General features: G+C 43.0%; 1 protein-coding gene across 1 annotated transcript in view; it reads left to right on the top strand.

The window, feature by feature from the left end:
• Positions 1-17313, top strand: part of LOC120025344 (synaptotagmin-9-like) — a 41069-nt gene that overhangs the window by 10935 nt on the left and 12821 nt on the right. The window contains exons 2-4 of the mRNA XM_038969881.1: positions 10347-10454; positions 10557-10824; positions 12571-13129. Coding sequence (XP_038825809.1) covers positions 10347-10454; positions 10557-10824; positions 12571-13129 — 935 coding nt within the window. The remainder of the gene's footprint in view (positions 1-10346; positions 10455-10556; positions 10825-12570; positions 13130-17313) is intronic.

Genomic DNA, 17313 nt, shown 5'->3' with positions numbered 1-17313 from the left:
AAGTGTCGAAACCAGGAGGACTACACACAAAAGAGACTGGGGGAAAAAATAGGAGCAAGGAAAACCACTGGTTGACTTAGCAAACAAGACAAACTGACACAGAGAGACAGGAAACACAGGGACATATACATCGGGGATAATAAGCGATACATGGAGGGGGTTGAGACAATCACAAGGACAGGTGAAACAGATCAGGGTGTGACAGGTGAATATCAATTTGTTAATAGGTGAACGAAGGAGTTTGAACCTCTCCTCGATAGCCTCTTCCGGCCGAGAATTCTTACGTATATCCTACCGGATTCCTACCAGGAAGAGTTTTGTAATCTGCCACACCCCCTTTGAATCAACAGTATTTTTCTCAGAGGAGAAAAGCATGCACACATTTTAAAAACCCCACTTTTAATCTATAAAATGTCTGGTACAGCTAGCAAAATGTGTTTGTACCATGTTATACATAGTTTGCCTAATGACGCACTTGTGGAGGAGAATCTCATTTCATTCAAGCGCATTTGTTTCCACGTTTCCACTCCTCAATTACATTGACATTTTTCAAAAGGAGGCAGAAGAGGGTGGAGGAGAAGATGCATCCTTGAACGATTCACAATTTCGTCAAAAATAAGTTGAAATTGAAAACATTGGTGTTCACATGTGTATTTGTTTGATTTACAACTGCACAGGACCACCTCAAAGTCCAAAAATGGCATGGATAAATTATTAAAAATTCAAACTAATTTGGTTGGAGGCAAGTGATTCTCAGCAAGTGTAAATTACCTCACCTGTGCCAACGGGGCAAAAATAGCCATTAAACCAGCCATTCAACCAGCTGAGTTGAGATCTGGTGACTGAGACAGCAATGGCATATGGTTTACATAATTTTTATGCTCATCAAACCTAAATTAACTCAGGATCCCCACCTGTGTGGAAGCTCATGCTTTCAATATACTTTGTATCCCTCATTTACTCAAGTGTTTCCATTATTTTGGCAGTTACATGTATGATGTGATTAGTTGGTACGTAAAATACCTATCCAGGCATAAGATCTGGCATGCGTCAGCCCACGCCTGGGCAGAGGAGCGTGCCCTTTACCTGCACCAACAGCTCTCCTTGGATGAGGAGGAGACGTTCGGCATCGGTAAAGGACCTGGCATAAACCATTCAAACCTCTAAACAGGTATTCTGTTCTCTATGAACATAGCCTTGGTTAGTGCAAACCTTTATACTGTATATATGGTCTATGTCTATGGCATAAACATTAGAGTTTCCAATACTAAGGCTAAATATTTCAAATGGTTAATATATTATAAGAAGACATACATGGCATTTGTTATTTTATATTACTCTACAAAGCATAAGGTTTTATCTTGAATTAGATATAGCTGGTATGTTTGTGGCAAACAATTTAGCAAACAATGAGTTCTGTGAGGAGAAATGAACAGATATGTCCGACGTCGTCACAACATTTTAAACTCTTACAGAGGATCCATCACATACTTTAATCACCCAAAATTACTGTTAAATATCACCTGCACGCCAGGTATATCTAAATATTAATGATTTTAGCATGACAAGGGGCTTAGAACTCAAGATGGGTCAATAGATTCCCATAGAATGTTTCCCCACAACACATTGTCTTGCTCTATTCTTATCAGTCAAGGACAGTGGATTACAGCAGCGCTACAATCAGGACCATGGCCTCATATGGGACTCCAGAGGAGATAATTAAACAACTTCGGATAATTCCTAATTAAGTTTGTCACGCACTCTCTTTATTTTTTTCTTAAGGGAGGATGAGAAAAGTTCCTGCAAGCCATGTTTTTTCAATTAGTGCACAGTGATTTAATCAGTCTTAGGCCGTTCCTTGTGGTTTGTCTTTAATGGCACCCATCTAGAGAAGCACACAGGCAAACTATGACTTATACGTTACATGACCAAAAGTATGCTCGTCGAACATCTCATTCCAAAATCATGGGCATTAATATGGAGTTGGTCCCCACTTCGCTGCTATAATAGGCTCCACTCTTCTGGGAAGGCTTTCCACTAGATATTTGAACATTGCTGCGGGGACGTGCTTTCATTCAGCCACTAGAGCATTAGTGAGGTCAGGCACTGATGTTGGGAAATTAGGCCTGGCTTGCAGTTGGCATTCCAATTCATCCCAAAGGTGTTCGATGGGGTTGAGGTCAAGGCTCTGTGCAGGCCAGTCAAGTTCTTCCACACTGATCTCTACAAACCATTTCTGTATGGACCTCGCTTTGTGCACGACGGGGGCATTGTCATGCTGAAACAAGAAAGGGCCTTCCCCAAACTGTTAACACAAAGTTGGAAGCACAGAATCATCTAGAATGTCATTATGTGCTGCAGCGTTAAGATTTCCCTTCGTTGGAACTAAGGGGCTCAGCCCGAAACATGAAAAACAGCGCCAAACCATTATTCCTCCTCCATCAAACTATGAATTGGGGCAGGTAGCGTTCTCCTGGCATCCGCCAAACCCAGATTTGTCCGTCGAACTGCCAGATGGTGAAGCGTGATTCATCACTCCAGAGAACGCGTATCCAATGCTCCAGAGTCCAATGGCGGCGAGCTAGAAATGTTGTGAAATTATATATACGGTTTTTATTTTTTTATTTCTCCTTTATTTAACCAGGTAGGCCAGTTGAGAAAAGTTCTCATTTACAACTGCAACCTGGCCAAGATAAAGCAAAGCAGTGCGACAAAAACAACAACACAGAGTTAAACATGGGATAAACAAATGCACAGTCAATAACACAATAGAAAAGTATACGTACAGTGTGTGAAAATGTAGTAAGATTAGGGAGGTAAGGCAATAAATAGGCCATAGAGGCAAAATAATTAGAATTTAGCATTAACACTGGAGTGATAGATGTGCAGGTGATGATGTGCATGTAGAGATACTGTGGTGCCTAAGAGCAACCAAAAACAAAAAAACAATATGGAGATGCGGTAGTTGGGTGTGCTATTTACAGATGGGCTGTGTACTGGTACTCTCTGACAGCTGATGCTTAAAGTTAGAGAGGGAGATATAAGTCTCCAGCTTCGGTGATTTTTGCAATTCGTTCCAGTCATTGGCAGCAGAGAACTGGAAAGAAAGGCAGCCAAAGGAGTTGTTGGCTTGGGGATCACCAGTGAAATATGCGAATCAAATCAAATCAAATGTTATTTGTCACATACACATGGTTAGCAGATGTTAATGCGAGTGTAGCGAAATGATTGTGCTTCTGGTTCCAACCATGCAGTAATATCTAACAAGTAATCTAACCTAACAATTTCACAACAACTACCTTATACACACAAGTGTACAAGAATGAATAAGAATATGTACATAAAAATATATGAATGAGCAATGGCCGAACGGCATAGGCAAGATGCAGTAGATGGTATAGAGTACAGTATATACTTATGAGATGAGTAATGTAGGGTATGTAAACATTATATAAAGTGGCTAGTGATACATTTATTACATCAATTTTTTCATTATTAAAGTAGCTAGAGATGAGTCAGTCTGTTGGCAGCAGCCATTCAATGTTAGTGATGGCTGTTTAACAGTCTGATGGCCTTGAGATATAAGCTGTTTTTCAGTCTCTCGGTCCCCGCTTTGATGCACCTGTACTGACCTCGCCTTCTGGATGATAGCGGGGTGAACAGGCAGTGGCTCGGGTGGTTGTTGTCCTTGATGATCTTTTTGGCCTTCCTGTGACATCGGGTGGTGTAGGTGTCCTGGAGGGCAGGTAGTTTGCCCCGGTGATGCGTTGTGCAGACCTCACTACCCTCTGGAGAGCCTTGCAGTTGTGGGCGGAGCAGTTGCCGTACCAGGCGGTGATACAGTCCGACAGGATGCTCTCGATTGTGCATCTGTAAAAGTTTGTGAGTGTTGTTGGTGACAAGCCAAATTTCTTCAGCCTCCTGAGGTTGAAGAGGCGCTGCTGTGCCTTCTTCACCACGCTATCTGTGTGGGTGGACCATTTCAGTTTGTCCGTGATGTGTACGCAGAGGAACTAACTACTTAACTCCGCTACTGTCCTGTCGATGTGGATAGGGGGCTGCTCCCTCTGCTGTTTCCTGAAGTCCACGATCATCTCTTTTGTTTTGTTGACATTGAGTGTGAGGTTATTTTCGACACCACACTCCGAGGGCCCTCACCTCCTCCCTGTAGGCTGTCTTGTCGTTGTTGGCAATCAAGCCTACCACTGTAGTGTCGTCTGCAAACTTGATGATTGAGTTGGAGGCGTGCATGACCACGCAGTCATGGGTGAACAGGGAGTACAGGAGAGGGCTGAGAATGCACCCTTGTGGGGCCCCAGTGTTGAGGATCAGCGGGGTGGAGATGTTGTTACCTACCCTCACCACCTGGGGGCGGCCCGTCAGGAAATCCAGGACCCAGTTTCACAGGGCGGGGTCGAGACCCAGGGTCTCGAGCTTAATGACGAGTTTGGATGGTACGATGGTGTTAAATGCTGAGCTGTAGTCGATGAACAACATTCTTACATAGGTATTCCTCTTGTCCAGATGGGTTAGGGCAGTGTGCAGTGTGATTGCCATTGCATCGTCTGTGGACCTATTGGAATGGGTCTAGGGTGTCAGGTAGGGTGGAGGTGAAATGGTCCTTGACTAGTCTCTCAAAGCACTTCATGATGACGGAAGTGAGTGCTACAGGGCGATAGTCATTTAGCTCAGTTACCTTTGCTTTCTTGGGAACAAGAACAATGGTGGCCCTCTTGAAGCATGTGGGAACAGCAGACTGGGAAAAGGATTGATTGAATATGTCCGTAAACACACCAGCCAGCTGGTCTGCGCATGCTCTGAGGACGCGGCTGGGGATGCCGTCTGGGCCGGCAGCCTTGCGAGGGTTAACACGTTTAAATGTTTTACTCACATTGGCTGCAGTGAAGGAGAGCCCGCAGGTTTTGGTAGTGGGCCGTGTCAGTGGCACTGTATTGTCCTCAAAGCGAGCAAAGGAGTTGTTTAGCTTGTCTGGGAGCAAGACATCGTGGTCCGCGACGGGGCTGATTTTCCTTTTGTAGTCCGTGATTGACTGTAGATCCTGCCACATACCTCTCGTGTCTGAGCCGTTGAATTGCGACTCTACTTTGTCTCTATACTGACGCTTAGCTTGTTTGATTGCCTTGCGTAGGGAATAGCTACACTGTTTGTATTCGGTCATGTTTCTGGTCACCTTGCCCTGATTAAAAGCAGTGGTTCGTGCTTTCAGTTTTGCGCGAATGCTGCCATCAATCCACGGTTTCTGGTTGGGGAAGGTTTTCATAGACGCTGTGGGTACACATCACCGATGCACTTGCTAATAAACTTACTCACCGAATCAGTGTATTCATCAATGTTATTGTCCGACGCTATGCGGAACATATCCCAGTCCTCGTGATCGAAGTAATCTTGAAGCGTGGAATCCGATTGGTCGGACCAGCGTTGCACAGACCTGAGCATGGGCGCTTCCTGTTTTAGTTTCTGTCTATAGGCTGGGAGCAACAAAATTAAGTCGTGGTCAGATTTTCCGAAAGGATGACGGGGGAGGGCTTTATATGCGTCGTGGAAGTTAGAATAACAATGATCCAGGGTTTTGCCAGCCTGGTTCGTGCCTTTGATATGCGGATAAAATTTAGGGAGCCTTGTTTTCAGATTAGCCTTGTTAAAATCCCCAGCTACAATAAATGCAGCCTCGGGATATGTGGTTTCCAGTTTACACAGTTTACATAGAGTATACCTGCTGGAGCGTGTGATACAGGTGGGTGTTGCTATGGTAACCAGTGAGCTGAGAGAAAGCGGGGCTTTACCTCGCATAGGCTTATAAATGACCTGGAGCCAGTGGGTTTGGCGCCGAAGCTTTCCAATCTTTGGGGATCTCAGACGATACGAAAGAGAGGTTGAACAAGCTAGTAATAGGGGTTGCAACAATTTTGGCGGATACATTTATAAAGAGAGGGTCCAGATTGTCTAGCCCAGCTGATTTGTAGGGATACAGATTTTGCAGCTCTTTCAGAACATCAGCTGTCTGGATTTGGGTGAAGGAGAAGCGGGGGGATGGCTTGGGCAAGTTTCTGCAGGAGGTGCTGAGCTGTTGGCCAGGGTAGGGGTATCCAGGTGGAAAGCATGGCCAGCCGTAGAGAAATGCCTATCGTAGATTTATCGGTGGTGACAGTGTTTCCTAGCCTCAGTGCAGTGGGCAGCTGGGAGGAGGTGCTCTTATTCTCCATGGACTTTACAGTGTCCCAAAACTTTTTGGAATTAGTGCTACAGGAGGCAAATTTATTTTTGAAAAAGTTAGCCTTAGCTTTCCTAACTGACTGTGTATATGGGCCCTCTACTAACGGGATGAGGTCAATATCCTTCCAGGATACCCGGCTCAGGTCAAATAGAAAGACCTGCTCGCTTAAGTGTTTAAGGGAGCATTTGACAGTGATGAGGGGTGGTCGTTTGACCGCAGACCCATTACGGACTCAGGCAATGAGGTATTGATTGCTGAGATCATGGTTGAAGACAGCAGAGGTGTATTTAGAGGGCAAGTTGGTCAGGATGATATCTATGAGGGTGCCCATGGTTACAGATTTAGGGTTGTACCTGGTAGGTTCCTTGATAATTTGTGTGAGATTGAGGGCGTCTAGCTTAGATTGTAGGATGGCTGCGGTGTTAAGCGTATTCCAGTTTAGGTCACCTAACAGTACGAGCGCTGAAGATAGATGGGGGGGCAATCAATTCACATATGGTATCCAGGGTACAGCTGGGGGCTGAGGGGGGTCTATAACAAGCGGCAACGGTGAGAGACTTATTTCTTGAAAGGTGGATTTTTAAAAGTAGAAGCTCGAATTGTTTGGGCACAGACCTCGATAGTATGACAGAACTCTGCAGGCCATCGCTGCAGTCGATTACAACTCTGCCACCTTTGAAATATCTATCTTGTCGGAAAATGTTGTAGTTGGTGACCTTCCTAAGTCAGGATTCAGACATTGCTAGGACATTAGGGTTGGCGGAGTGTGCTAAAGCAGTGAATTAAAAAAACTTAGGGAGGAGGCTTCTGATGTTAACATGTATGAAACCAAGGCTTTTACAGTTACAGAAGTCAACAAATGAGAGCACATTGGGAATAGGTGTGGTGCTGGGTGCAACAGGGCGTGGGTTAACCTCTACATCACCAGAGGAACAGAGGAAGAGTAGGATAAGGGTACGGCTAAAGGCTATAAGAACTGGTCGTCTAGTGCATTGGGGACAGATTTCTGGGTGTGGTAGAATAGATTCAGGGCATAATGTACATACAAGGGTATGGTAGAAGGTGAGTACAGTTGAGGTAAAGCTAGGCATTGAGTGACAATGAGAGTGGTTGCGTCTCTGGAGGCACCAGTTTAGCCAGGTGAAGTCTCTGCATGTGTGGAGGATGCGACAAAGAGCTATCTAAGGCATTTAGGGCGGGGCTGGGGGCTCTATAGTGAAATAAAACAATAATAACTAACCTAAACAGCAGTAGATAAGGCATATTGACATTAGGCAGAGAAATGAGTAGCCGAGTGATCATAGGGTCCAATGAGCAGCAAAAGGTGAGTCGCGGCCATTCGGTAGTCTCTGCTACGCTAGGCGAGCTGGAGACACAGCGATTAAGATAGCCAGCGGGCCGTGGCCAGCAAATGGATCTTCGGCGACATTGCAATGGAAAAGCCTGTTGAAACCACCTTGAACGATTACGCCGGCAGACCAGTCGTGATGGATCGGCAATAAAGGGTCCAGGCCAATTGGCAAAAGAGTTATTGTAGCCCAAGAATTAGCTGGTGGACCTTTTCGGCTAGCCGGGAGATGGGCTAGCTCAAGGATAACTGGTGTTGCTTCGGGACAGAGACGTTAGCCAGGAGTAGCCACTCGGATTGCAGCTAGCTAGCTGCGATGATCCGGTGTAAAGGTCCAGAGCTTGCGATAGGAATCCGGAGATGTGGTTGAGAAAAAGCAGTCCGATTTGCTCTGACTTGATAGCACGCTGTGCAGACTGGCAGGTATTTACCGAGCTAAGGCTGGCTGGTGTCCGAGTTAACGGTGAAGACCGCTAGCAGTGGCTAACTGACAACTAACTAGTAGCTAGTTAGCTGGCTAGCTTCTGATTGGGGTTCCGGTTCTAAAGTATAAAATAGCAGATCTGTACCACATTGGGTGAGGCGGGTTGCAGGAGAGTATATTCAGTCCATAGATGGAAAGTGAGATTAAAACCTGTTGAGGACAGAGGGCGCTGTTTTCACTTTGGGGGAAAATCGTGCCCAATTTAAACGGCCTCGTACTCAATTCTTGCTCGTACAATATGCATATTATTATTACTATTGGATAGAAAACACTCTCTAGTTTCTAAAACCGTTTGAATTATATCTGTGAGAAAAACAGAACCCCTTTTGCAGCAAACTTCCTGACAGGAAGTGGAAATTCTTAAATCGATGCACTGTTCTAGGGCCTGCCTATTAAAGTCCTTGATATTTATTAGTTTAGATGCACTTCATACGTCTTCCACTAGATGTCGACAAGCAGTGAGAGAAGAAATTGAGTGTGTAACTTGATCTGGGGTCGAATAATAGCTCTTGGCATGACGTGTCACCAGTTTCCTGTTTTCTGGAGAGCGCGAGAAGGGACCTGGATTTGCCTTCTGATAAGCTGTCGTTATGGACGACTAATATCTCCGGCTTTGATTTTATTTGATACATGTGACAATATCATTGTAAAGTATGTTTTTTCAATATAGTTTAATCAGATTATTGATTTTTTTTCGGGAGTTTTGCCGTGTTCCGTTCTCTGAGTTTGTTGACGATGGAGAGATTCGCGCCACTTGGCAAGTGTGTTTGCTAAATCGAGAGGGAAAAAGGACGTTCTAAAACCAAACAACGATTGTTCTGGACAAAGGACCCCTTGTACAACATTCTGATGGAAGATCAGCAAAAGTAGGACCCATTTTATGATGTTATTTCATATATCTGTCGTACATGTGAACTAGTAGTTTGCGGCCAGGTTTTGGGCACGCTCTCGCCATAACGTAAACTGCATATCGTAATGAAGTTATTTTTAGAATTCTAACACGGCGATTGCATTAAGAACTAGTATATCTATCATTTCCTATACAACATGTATTTTTTTGTTATGTTTATGAATAGTTATTTGGTCAGAATATGTGTGTCAGAAAAAGTGTCAGAAAAATATCCGGACGTTGTGGGAAAAAGATGCTACGTTAGCACAATGTATAACCACTGATTTCAGCTCTAAATATGCACATTTTCGAACAAAACATAAGTGTATGTATAACCTGATGTTATAGGACTGTCATCTGATGAAGCTTATCAAGGTTAGTCAAAAATTATATATCTTTTGCTGGTTTATTCGCTATCGCTAACGTGCCTATTGCTATCGCTAACGTGCCTTGATGAATGAATGCGGTAGTGTGGTAGGCTATTGTAGTAAGCTAATATAATGCTATATTGTGTTTTCGCTGTAAAACACTTAAAAAATCAGAAATATTGGCTCGATTCACAAGATGTTTGTCTTTAATTTGCTGTACACCATCGATTTTTCAGAAATGTTTTATGATGAGTATTTAGGTATTTGACGTTGGTGTCTGTAATTACTCTGGCTGCTTCGGTCCTATTTGTGACGGTAGCTGTGATGGTAGCTGCAATGTAAAACTGATTTATACCTCAAATATGCACATTTTTCGAACAAAACATAGATTTATTGTATAACATGTTATAAGACTGTCATCTGATGAAGTTGTTTCTTGGTTAGTTTGGTTGGTTCTTGGTTAGTTAGGTTGGCTTTGTGCATGCTACCTGTGCTGTGAAAAATGTCTGTCCTTTTTTGTATTTGGTGGTGAGCTAACATAAATATATGTGGTGTTTTCGCTGTAAAACATTTAAAAAATCGGACATGTTGACTGGATTCACAAGATGTGTATCTTTCATTTGCTGTATTGGACTTGTTAATGTGTGAAAGTTAAATATTTCTAAAAAATATCTTTTGAATTTCGCGCTCTGCCTTTTCAGTGGAATGTGGGAGGAGTTCCGCTAGCGGAACGCTGGTGCCAGACAGGTTAAAATATATACGAAAAAACTAGGAAAACTATTATTTACACGGGACAAGACGGGACAAGACAAAACAGACATCCAACTGCATCTTGGAATTTTTTTATGTGGTGATGATGATTAATTCTCTCCCAAGCCTTTGTCTTGTACATGTGTCATTGATCTTTGTTTGTCTCACTGTGCCTCTCAGCTCCTTATATCAGTAAAATTACCCTACTAACTCTCTCCCTTTCTTTCTTTCCTCCCTCTCTCCATCTTTCCCCCCCTTCCTGCATTCTGTAGATGTGTCAGTGAGCCTGCTGTCCCTGGTGGTGACAGCCTGTGGCCTGGCCCTGTTCGGGGTCTCAATCTTCGTCTCCTGGAAGCTCTGCTGGATCCCATGGAGGGAGCGTGGCCCCTCCCCCAGCATCAAGGAGCCCACCCATGGGCACCACAATTCCCCCATGGCACCTTTACAACCCTATGTCCCATCCAGGGAGTCAGTCTACACAGCCGTCGACCCCCTTGTCCCCACCCTCGACCGCCGTGAGTCCCATCGCTGCTCCATTGTCCCTGTGGCATCTGGGACCGTGACGGGGCCGGTGACCCCCGTATCACCGCCCCCCATAGCGGCGATCATCCCCATCCCAGAGGCGGCCATGAAGATTAGCCACACGTCTCCAGACATCCCCCTAGAGTCCCAGAGTAAAGGCCGCGAGAACGGGGTCCACACCAACCCTCGTACGCAGAGGCAGACTACTGAGCCCTCACCCTCCGTCCGGTCAATGTCTATACACACAGAGATTGGGTGAGTACTATATCACAGTCCTCTACTATGATGAAGTCACTATTGTGCTATGTACTGTGCTTGTATACTGTAGTACCTACTATACCAAGCTCCCTTACAATATAAGACTGCTACTAAGACTGCTACTTTGCTTTCATAATACATAGTATTTAATTAGTTCACCACAATGGTTATCACAGTAGGAGTAAAGCTTTCAATACAGTACACTGTCAGTCCATGAGTACCACAGTCCACCAAGATTGGGGTTGATTCCACAAATGTATTATAAATTCAATTTAATTTAATTCAAATTCCAGGTCAATCTTTCAATTCAGAGATAATTCCATTCCTCTGAATTCCAATGTTAGGTTTAAATTCCAAGAATTCCACAAATTCAAATTCAAATTAAATTCCTTCAGGCTTTCAGGCTCATGTCACCGTTCAGACAGCCTACCTATACTGGAAATATAGGATTACAGGTTAAAATTATTACAAATAAAATCTACAGTAAATGTGTTATACTATTTGTGATCATTCCTTTTTAACTGGGTAATGTAAAAATATTGAATTCCAATTAAACTCCAAAGATTAAATTTCCTTTACAATTACAATTCCATTCAAATTAAACAAGTACAGTCTAATTCCAATTCCATAATTTGAAGATTTTTTAAATTTCAATGTAATTCAATGTCAATTCTCCACCATGAGTGAATTTATGAATATAATTGGACATTCTAATTAAATTAATATTTACCCCAACCCTACTGTACAAATATTTATACTGTCCTTCTGAAGTAAAGACATTATAATTGGTTCTTGACTTTGGTTTGCACAATATTTTCCACGAGTAAAATACACCCCGACAGCCCATTCATTCATTTGAAAAAAAAATCTCCAGATTCTTAATTTCACTTTCAGAACATTGTAAACTTCATCCACACTTAGGTAGAAACCATGACTCACTCCGGAACTGCAATCTGGGAGGTATTCCATTGATATTCCCGTAGACAGCCATTTCAATGACTGGTGAGCTCAACAACAACAAAAATCCGGATGGATTCTCCTCAGGTTTTCACCTGCCATATCAGTTATGTTATACTCACAGACATTATTGTAACAGTTTTGGAAACTTTAGAGTGTTTTCTATCCAATACTACCAATTATATGCATATCCTAGCTTCTGGGCCTGAGTAACAGGCAGTTTACTTTGGGCACCTCAGTCATCCAAACTTCAGAATACTGCCCCCTATCCCGAAGAACTTTTAAAGCCCTGTGTGACACAAAAGAGGCAGTTGGGAAGTTCTAGCATTAACAAGGTTTAGAACATTGAACAGAAGCTCAGACATAGCAACCCAGCAGCTGTAGGGCAGCTATCCCACTGAGTCTTGTGGAGTCAGAAAACATTGTTCTGTGAGTAATTCTAACCCAAGACACTCTTTTTATCAATGAGTTTCACTTTAGCTGTTAGTAATTTGTTTGTGTTTGAAGGAAAGTCTATCCACTGCTCAGCACGTAACACTTACCCACAACTCATCCCTCTTGAAAAACCGAGTAGAGTGAATTTGTTATTTTTGGCGATTGTTGCTTGAGCCGTAATGTTCATATTTACATAAATCCTTCATCTATATTATTCAGGTACTCTGTTGTTGTATCAAATACACATTTTCTGTCTCTCTGTGTGTGTCCTCTCACCTATGCTGACAATGGTAATGTGTCTCTTTCTGTCTGTTCTCTGCACAGGTCTAACTCTATTCGTAGATTATCCGTAAACAGGTCCAACCCGGACTTTAACGTGGCCCAGTTCCAGAGACAGGACTCCCTGACTGGGATGGGACTGGGTCTGGGCCGTCTCAAACCAGAGCTTTATAAGCAGCGCTCCTTGGAAGGGGATGAGGGCGGCCGGCGGGGCGGAGGCTGTGGACACCTACACTTCATTCTCAAGTTCGACTGTGACCTGGAGCAACTAATCGTCAAGATCCACAAGGCGCAGGATCTCCCCGCCAAGGACTTATTGGGCACCTCGGACCCCTACGTCAAGATCTACCTACTACCGGACCGGCAGACCAAGCACCAGACCAAGGTTCACCGCAAGACACTCAACCCCGTGTTCGATGAAGTATTCCTGTTCCCCGTGGAGTACGCTGAGCTGCCGACTCGCAAGCTGCACTTCAGTGTTTATGACTTTGATCGCTTCTCGCGCCACGATATCATCGGCCAGGTGGTGGTGGACAACTTCCTTGATCTGGTGGACTTCCCTGCAGAGACAAAGCTTTGCCGGGACATCCAGTATGTCTCCACGGTCAGTCAACACATCCTGTTTGATCACTTCCTGTTTCCAGCTTTTAGGGGAATGTTTGTTCTGCTTGAACCCTGTTAGATTTACGAAGATAAATGGTAAATTATAACTATAGCAGGATATTAATTTCAGATTAGCCATTTTTTACAGTACTGTCCTCTGGTTGAATGCCTCATATACATTTTTTCAAGATGAGCCACAGTAAGCTGTCAGTGAGTCACTTCATCTGAAACAGAGACAATAAGCTTTATTTTCGGCAGGCGTTAAGGCGGCCCTAGTGTCAAACCTGCGTTAGTTTGCAATCTTTTCATGTAAAAACTGGAGCACAGCATTTTCCAGCCCTAACGCCGTGTTCGTCAATTTACCTGTCTTATACCAGCTCACTTGTGCTCCGATGAGAGGAGTGGAAATATTTTAGGTGTGTCCTTAAAAGCATGATACAAAGTGCTAATTTCAGGCAGCACTGATAGGGGTATCTAAGACCAACCAAACGCTGGTTTGAGCAGTAACGCAGTTGGTTATGGCATGAATTTTGACAGTAGAAACGCAGCCTATCCAGCTGTGACAGACAAGAGTAACCTAATGTGCTTTTGGTGCCTGCATATACTTCGTATTTATAAACAAAAAAAACATTCATATATATATATACGTATATACTGTATATATAGATTTGTTTCATTTTATTTGGTTAGAAACCAAACATAGCCCCACCTCGTCTCAAACAAGGCTTTTTGTAGTCCTGCCCAATGCAATTGCAAAGTAGTCAAGACTCGATAAAGGGTTTGGCTCCTGAGACCGCTTGGAAATAAATCTTCATTACTATAGCTTTATTAAAATATGAAGTTTGAGAGGAGTAAAACAGTGAGCTGACATTTCCTTTTTATCTATGCATTGTAGGCAAGTCCACATTATGTTAGCCATGCAGGTCCCGTTTGGACGTGTTTAAAAACAAAGAATCATGATGTAGGCTGTGTCAATGCCCATCATGAATAGAGAGATGAGAACCTTGGTGAATACCGGTGAACCTTGTATTCAGAAGTTATCTGTACCTGAAACAATTGCTTGTTTTCCGTTTTATATGTTCAAAACCCAACCCCTCCCTTAGGCCTACTATAAGGCTGGTTCAACTGCAATGCATGTCTTTTTTTCCTGGAGATTTTGCATTTATTTATTGTTGTTGTTTAAAAAAAACTGATTGCTGGTTTTTCGTTTCATTTTATTACAACCAATCTTATTAGAATGATTCACCTGCATGGTTTAATGGTTACAATGTCGTGGCGCGCCTGCAATGCAACTTCTGGAGATGTGTGAATGGGACCTGATCTGTAAGATGGTTCCGATTATGTTCATAAAACATATACTGCTCCCAAATCGGCCTAACAGTGAATGGACATTCTCCCTTTCTCTTTATATTGGATCTTTGTCCAGCTACTGTGAAAAGTTACGATGTTCCGTAAAACCCTCCATAGTCTGCATTGTTTTAATGGTATATGGCCATGGGGAGAAATGATGGTGCCTGTAAGTGTGACACAGCCTATTTAAAACAAGTTGTTATTTCGTTTTGTTTAGAATTTGATTATAATTATTTGTTTTATTTTTAGGCCTTATCAAAAATTAATTTAATCTTGCTTATTGACAAAATTTTGCATGTCCCTGCTCAGCCATAAACCTATTATGACCACGCTGGGCCAATTGTCACCACAAGGGACAGCAGGCTCACTAACACATCTACAGAATGCAGGAAGGGGGGGGAAAGATGGAGAGAGGGAGGAAAGAAAGAAAGGGAGAGAGTTAGTAGGGTAATTTTTACTGATATAAGGAGCTGAGAGTCACAGTGAGACAAACAAAGATCAATGACACATGTACAAGACAAAGGCTTGGGAGAGAATTAATCATCATCACCACATAAAAAAATTCCAAGATGCAGTTGGATGTCTGTTTTGTCTTGTCCCGTCTTGTCCCGTGTAAACCTAGCCCCTATATCATTGTGAATGCTTTTGAAACCAAGCGATTTCTTAGAACAATGTGGACTGCAAATGGCTTCAAGTTAACGTGTTTAGCAAAGATAGGTCTACATTTTGTTATTTCGTTTCTGTAAGCCAAGCTATAACGGACTAACATTGGTATTGGAGTTGATTCCAAGGCAATACGTAAAATACAGTAAATACACAACTTGAAGCAACCACATATTTCACCAGGGAGCACGTTCTGATTGGCCAGTGAGCGGCCAAGCCTTTGAAGCTCCAAGTCTGTACTGTTATAAACTGTATAAAAGAAACGTTTTTGTGAAAAATTACAATAAGCCTAGGATCGTGTTGCCAGTCACATATAGTAGACTATCTATGGTAATGTGCAAGGTAATGATGGAGTATATGTTCCAGGGCGGTGCACAGAACAGACCTTTGGCGGTGCAGGTGCTCAAAGTGAAAAAAGGCCACCCCCTCTCCCCAACATAAAACAAAAAATGTACAGCAATGAACTGCCACACTCAAAGTGGCAGAAATGCGGGGGAGGGGACTTTTTTCAAGATTCTTAAGTTTATGAGAAATGATCTAATTTGGATAGGCAATTCATTATATTTACAGTTACAATTGTATTTTTAATTAACCTTCATTTAACTAGGCAAGTCAGTTAAGAACAAATTCGTATTTACAATGACTTCCTAGCCTGGCCAAACCCTAACCTGGACCACGCTGGGCCAATTCTGCGCTGCCCTATGGGACTCCCAATCACAGCCACTTGTGATACAGCCAGGAATCGAACCAGGGTCTGTAGTGAAGCCTCTAGCACTGAGATGCAGTACCTTAGACCGGTGCGCCACATGGGAGAAGAGACAAAAAAATGAATAGGAAAAGAGACAAAAAATATAAAGTAATTTGTTTAAAAAAAACACCAAATGGGCAGGTGCCCCAGCACCCCTAGGGCTCTATCTATCTCATCTCTCAGTAGTGAAGCATTGTCTCCTTCAGGAAGGTAACTCATAATCACTTTCTCTGCATTGTTCCATCAAGTGGACCCTGGTGAAGGACACAGAGGCATTTCCATTAGTATTAGCATTAAGCACTAATCTTCCCAATTCACCTCATCTCAGCTCCTTTCCACCAGGTCCTAACCTCATTCAGCAGAGCTAAATGGGACCATGGTGATGATGCCTGAGGTCATCAGGAATGAGTGCTCATCACGGTGCCACGCAAATTAGACAACTGACAGCACTGTGTGTGTTTGTGTGATGTTAAATTCAGTGTGTGTGTGTGTGTGTGTGTGTGTGTGTGTGTGTGTGTGTGTGTGTGTGTGTGTGTGTGTGTGTGTGTGTGTGTGTGTGTGTGTGTGTGTGTGAGTGAGTGTAAAAATACACTACCATTAAAAGCAGCCAGGCATATGTGGGAACTCCTTCAAGACTGTTGGAAATGCATTCCAGGTTAAGCTGGTTGAGAGAGTGTGCAAAGCTGTCATTAAGTGAAAGGGTGGCTACTTTGAAGAATCTCAAATATAAAATATATTTTGATTTGTTTAACACTTTTTGGTTACTATGTGATTCCATATGTGTTATTTCATAATATTTATGTCTTCACTATTATTCTACAATGTAGAAAAGAGTAAAAAATAAAGAAAAACCCTGGAATGAGTAGGTGTATCCAAACCTTTGAATGGTACTGTGTGTCTGTCAATCTTAGGGCTGACACAATTACAATTACTGTATAACCTTGTAACCGACAGTTATGGATGAAGACCGTCATGAAAAGAAAATAACTGTCATAATCGGTTAAGAATTATTTTTTACGGGACAGGACGGCCGGGCGTTTGTGCGGTTGAATCAATATCTGCTGTAACATGGACTCTACAACGTGAAGAAATATTGTTGCTCCTTGCTGAAACAAGCAAGGTGTTGTAGCAGACAATCGCAGGTAGGCCCTGTCTTCAGTAATTGCATTGATTGACAAGCGCCTTTCTCAGTGTGTGAGAGTGAGCTACAGTAGCTGTGATGTGTCCATTGATCCTGTCTGTGTTTTTCATGTCATATGGAACTGGCATTTATCAGAGCTCTGCCCTCGCATTGATTATAAAATACGATTCATATTATTCCAGGGAGGTCAGTGCTGAATCAATGAGGCGTAGCTGATGAAGAGAACACCCTCACACACACTGATATATGATGACATTTGTCACAGATGATTTAACACCCACTC

The sequence above is a fragment of the Salvelinus namaycush genome, chromosome 30, assembly GCF_016432855.1.
Source record: "Salvelinus namaycush isolate Seneca chromosome 30, SaNama_1.0, whole genome shotgun sequence".
Lineage (NCBI taxonomy): Eukaryota > Metazoa > Chordata > Actinopteri > Salmoniformes > Salmonidae > Salvelinus > Salvelinus namaycush.
The sequence above is the reverse complement of the archived record's forward strand: the minus strand, read 5'-3'. Positions and strand labels throughout refer to the sequence as shown.